The sequence below is a fragment of the Mirounga leonina genome, unplaced genomic scaffold (genome assembly GCF_011800145.1).
Source record: "Mirounga leonina isolate KUSES-001 unplaced genomic scaffold, KU_Mleo_1.0 Mir_418, whole genome shotgun sequence".
In the NCBI taxonomy this organism is placed as follows: Eukaryota; Metazoa; Chordata; class Mammalia; order Carnivora; family Phocidae; genus Mirounga; species Mirounga leonina.
The window spans coordinates 5,905,448-5,908,512 of record NW_023270739.1 but is presented as its reverse complement, the minus strand read 5'-3'; the positions used below and the strand labels follow the sequence as shown (position 1 = coordinate 5,908,512).

Genomic DNA, 3,065 nt, shown 5'->3' with positions numbered 1-3,065 from the left:
AGTAGCCTTGCAAAGTAGTGCGCCTTTTTCCTTTCTTGAGGCCTTGAAAATAACTCCTATTCTCTTCACAGCTACGCCCTGGGCATGAAGGTCGTGGGTTGGACACGGTGGGGCATCGGATAGGAGAAAACCAGTGGGTGGGAGGCGCTGGTCACGTGACCGCGGCGGAAGGATGTGCAGTGTGATGCGTCCTCAGAGAGGCAAAGTCTATAAAGGACCCTCGGGCGGCGCTTCGCCGCCATTTCTCTTCCTCCCGCCTATAAATGTAGATCCTTCCCGCGAGTGCGCGCCTTCCCTCCAATCCCCGCAGGGTCCGCGGCCGCCATGGCGTATTAGAGGCAGCAGTGCCTGCGGCAGCATTGGCCTTTGCAGCGGCGGCAGCAGCACCAGGCTCTGCAGCGGCACCCTCCAGCGGCTTAAGCCATGGCGTAAGTACCGGGCCGCCCCGGCCGTGCTCCCCTGAGTCGGCAAGGGCAGTCAGCTCGCTTGGGCGCGGCCTGCGGCCGGGCGGCGTCGCGGAAGGGGAAGCGGCTTTACGAGCGCCCGGGACGCGTGACCCCCGTTTGCGTGTCCTCTAGACGCCGACGCCTCTGGGTCGGGAGGCCGCGGCCCGGCGGGAGTGGGGGTAGAAGCCCTCGGCGGCGGCGGCCCCGGCCCCTGAACCCGGCGGCGTCCCGCCCGGCGCCCCGCGAAACGTGGCAGGGGCCAAGATGGCGGCGGGGCAAGGCGGCAGGAGCGCGGCGTGAGTCCCGGGCGGGCGTGGGCGGGGCCGGGCGGCCCGGGCCGTATTTGGACATGAGCAGGGCGCGCCTTCTGGCGGCGGCGGCGGCGAGGGGAGGAGCCGCCCGGCCCGAGGGCGTCCATCTTGAGCGGGCCGCGGGAAGGTGGACGCCATGGCTCTGGGGCCGCATGTGCCGGATCCTCTGCTCCCGAGTGGGGTTCTAGCTTGGCCATCCTCTCTCCGGGGCGGAGAGACGAACTTCTCGGGTGGCTGATGTCTGAGGGGACTTGGTCTCTGATTGCTTCTCAGGCTTCTCACGGCATCCAGCAGCAGCGTTGCTGTAACCGACAAAGACACCTTCGAATTAAGCACATTCCTCGATTCCCGTAAAGTACCGCGACATGGCCGAGATGAGTTTCCTGAGCAGCGAGGTGTTGGTGGGGGACTTGATGTCCCCCTTCGACCAGTCGGGTTTGGGGGCTGAGGAAAGCCTGGGTCTCTTAGACGACTACCTGGAGGTGGCCAAGCACTTCAAACCTCATGGGTTCTCCAGCGACAAGGCTAAGGCGGGCTCCTCCGAATGGCTGGCTGTGGATGGGTTGGTCAGTGCCTCAGACAACGGCAAGGGTGAGTGAGCGTCGTTTGCCCCTGGGGTCTGGTCTGGGGCTTCGCTGCGGCAGTGTGCGTCTGACTTCCCTGGTTCTCTCTTGCAGAGGATGCCTTCTCCGGGACAGATTGGATGGTGGAGAAAATGGATCTGAAGGAGTTTGATTTTGATTCTCTGTTCAGTATAGATGACCTGGAAACCATGCCAGATGAGCTTTTGGCCACGTTGGATGACACGTGTGATCTCTTTGACCCCCTAGTCCAGGAGACTAATAAGGAGCCCCCCCAGACTGTGAACCCAATTGGCCATCTTCCAGAAAGTTTACAAAAAACAGACCAGATTGCCCCCTTTACCTTCCTCCAACCACTTCCCCTCTCCCCAGGGGCCCTGTCCTCCACTCCAGATCATTCCTTTAGTTTAGAGCTAGGCAGTGAAGTGGATATTTCAGAAGGAGATAGAAAGTCAGACTCCGCCACTTACAGTAACGTGATCCCTCAGTGCATCAAGGAGGAGGATGCCCCCTCAGATAATGATAGTGGCATCTGTATGAGTCCTGAGTCCTATCTGGGGTCCCCCCAGCATAGCCCCTCTACCTCCAGGGGCTCTCCAAATAGGAGCCTGCTGTCTCCAGGTTCCCTCTCTGGTTCTGCCCGCCCCAAACCCTATGACCCTCCTGGAGAGAAGACAGAAGCGAAGGTAAAGGTGGAGAAACTAGATAAGAAGCTGAAAAAAATGGAGCAGAACAAGACAGCAGCCACTCGGTACCGCCAGAAGAAGAGGGCTGAGCAGGAGGCCCTCACTGGGGAGTGTAAAGAGCTGGAAAAGCAGAATGAGGCTCTGAAAGAGAGGGCAGATTCTTTAGCCAAGGAGATCCAGTATCTGAAAGATTTGATAGAAGAGGTCCGAAAGGCGAGGGAGAAGAAAAGGGTCCCCTAGTCGGGGTAGTCAGGAGTGTGTGTGCTTGTACATAGGCTTGCGCTAAAGCTGTGTGTTGTAATAAATTATTTTGTAGTGAAAGTACTTGAATTGCTGTGTGCCTGCTTTCTGGTCTCAATCCACCTTGGCCTGGCTGTTGAGCAAGGCGAGTGGGGTTGGTTCAGCCCTGTTGGGCCATAGGTCAGGACCACTGTTGATTCTGTTGGACTCCCAGGCTGGAGGGAGTTGGGCTTTGGGCCCCCATAGGTGGCTGGGTGGGGCTGGGGAGCTTTACTCTTGAGGGAGTTGGGTGATCAGGAGCCACATGCCCCACTTGGGCGCTAAGTGATTAAATTCCACTTTTTTTACAGTTCTGTAGAGCGCTTCCCCAGAACACTAGAGAAAAGTAGGTCTTTGGTTTTTGCTGGAATAAACGACGAGTTGGGGGTTCAAGACGTAGCTTGCAGAAATTCCTGGCCAGAGCTGGGCTCAAAGGCTGGCAGATCTGTCCATAGGTGATGTCAGGACAGCACCAGGAAGCCTTGATGTTCATCTGAATGGCAATGCGGACCCCCCAGAGTGTGGCACCAGGCAGTGTTGTAAGCACTCTACTACGTGCATTCTCCCAGTTCCTGTGGTAACCCAGTGGGGCCTTTCCCCTGTGGGAAATAGGTGCAGGAGGAAGCATTGGGCTCTTGACCCATTTGCCTTTGGAAGAACTTGAGAACAAGGGGGGGGGAGGGCCCATGTTTCCCTGACCTACTTCCCAATGCTGGGCATTGAGAGCCAGCCTGCTGTTGGAATACAACCAGCTGTGACCTG

The 3,065-nt window shown here is 58.3% G+C and overlaps 1 protein-coding gene across 2 annotated transcripts; it reads left to right on the top strand.

Annotated features, from left to right (window-relative positions):
- The first annotated feature begins 204 nt into the window (after positions 1 to 204).
- On the top strand, positions 205 to 2,348 carry ATF4 (activating transcription factor 4). 2 transcript variants are annotated; one of them, XM_034987470.1, is made up of 4 exons: positions 244 to 428; positions 579 to 742; positions 1,031 to 1,348; positions 1,435 to 2,348. In XM_034987470.1, the coding sequence occupies exons 3-4, from the start codon at positions 1,123 to 1,125 to the stop codon at positions 2,262 to 2,264; spliced, it is 1,056 nt and encodes a 351-aa protein (XP_034843361.1). In that variant the 5' UTR covers positions 244 to 428; positions 579 to 742; positions 1,031 to 1,122; the 3' UTR covers positions 2,265 to 2,348. The 2 variants fall into 2 exon arrangements, with proteins under 2 accessions (XP_034843360.1, XP_034843361.1); XM_034987469.1 differs by lacking the exon at positions 579 to 742 and having other exon boundaries at positions 205 to 428.
- The last annotated feature ends 717 nt before the right edge of the window (positions 2,349 to 3,065 follow it).

Excerpts from the sequence above, each read along its gene's own strand:
- ATF4 (XM_034987469.1), top strand. The coding sequence starts at position 1,123 with ATGGCCGAGATGAGTTTCCTGAGCAGCGAGGTGTTGGTGGGGGACTTG. Across the intron at positions 1,349-1,434 it reads TGCCTCAGACAACGGCAAGG|AGGATGCCTTCTCCGGGACA; the intron begins GTGAGTGAGCGT and ends TCTCTCTTGCAG.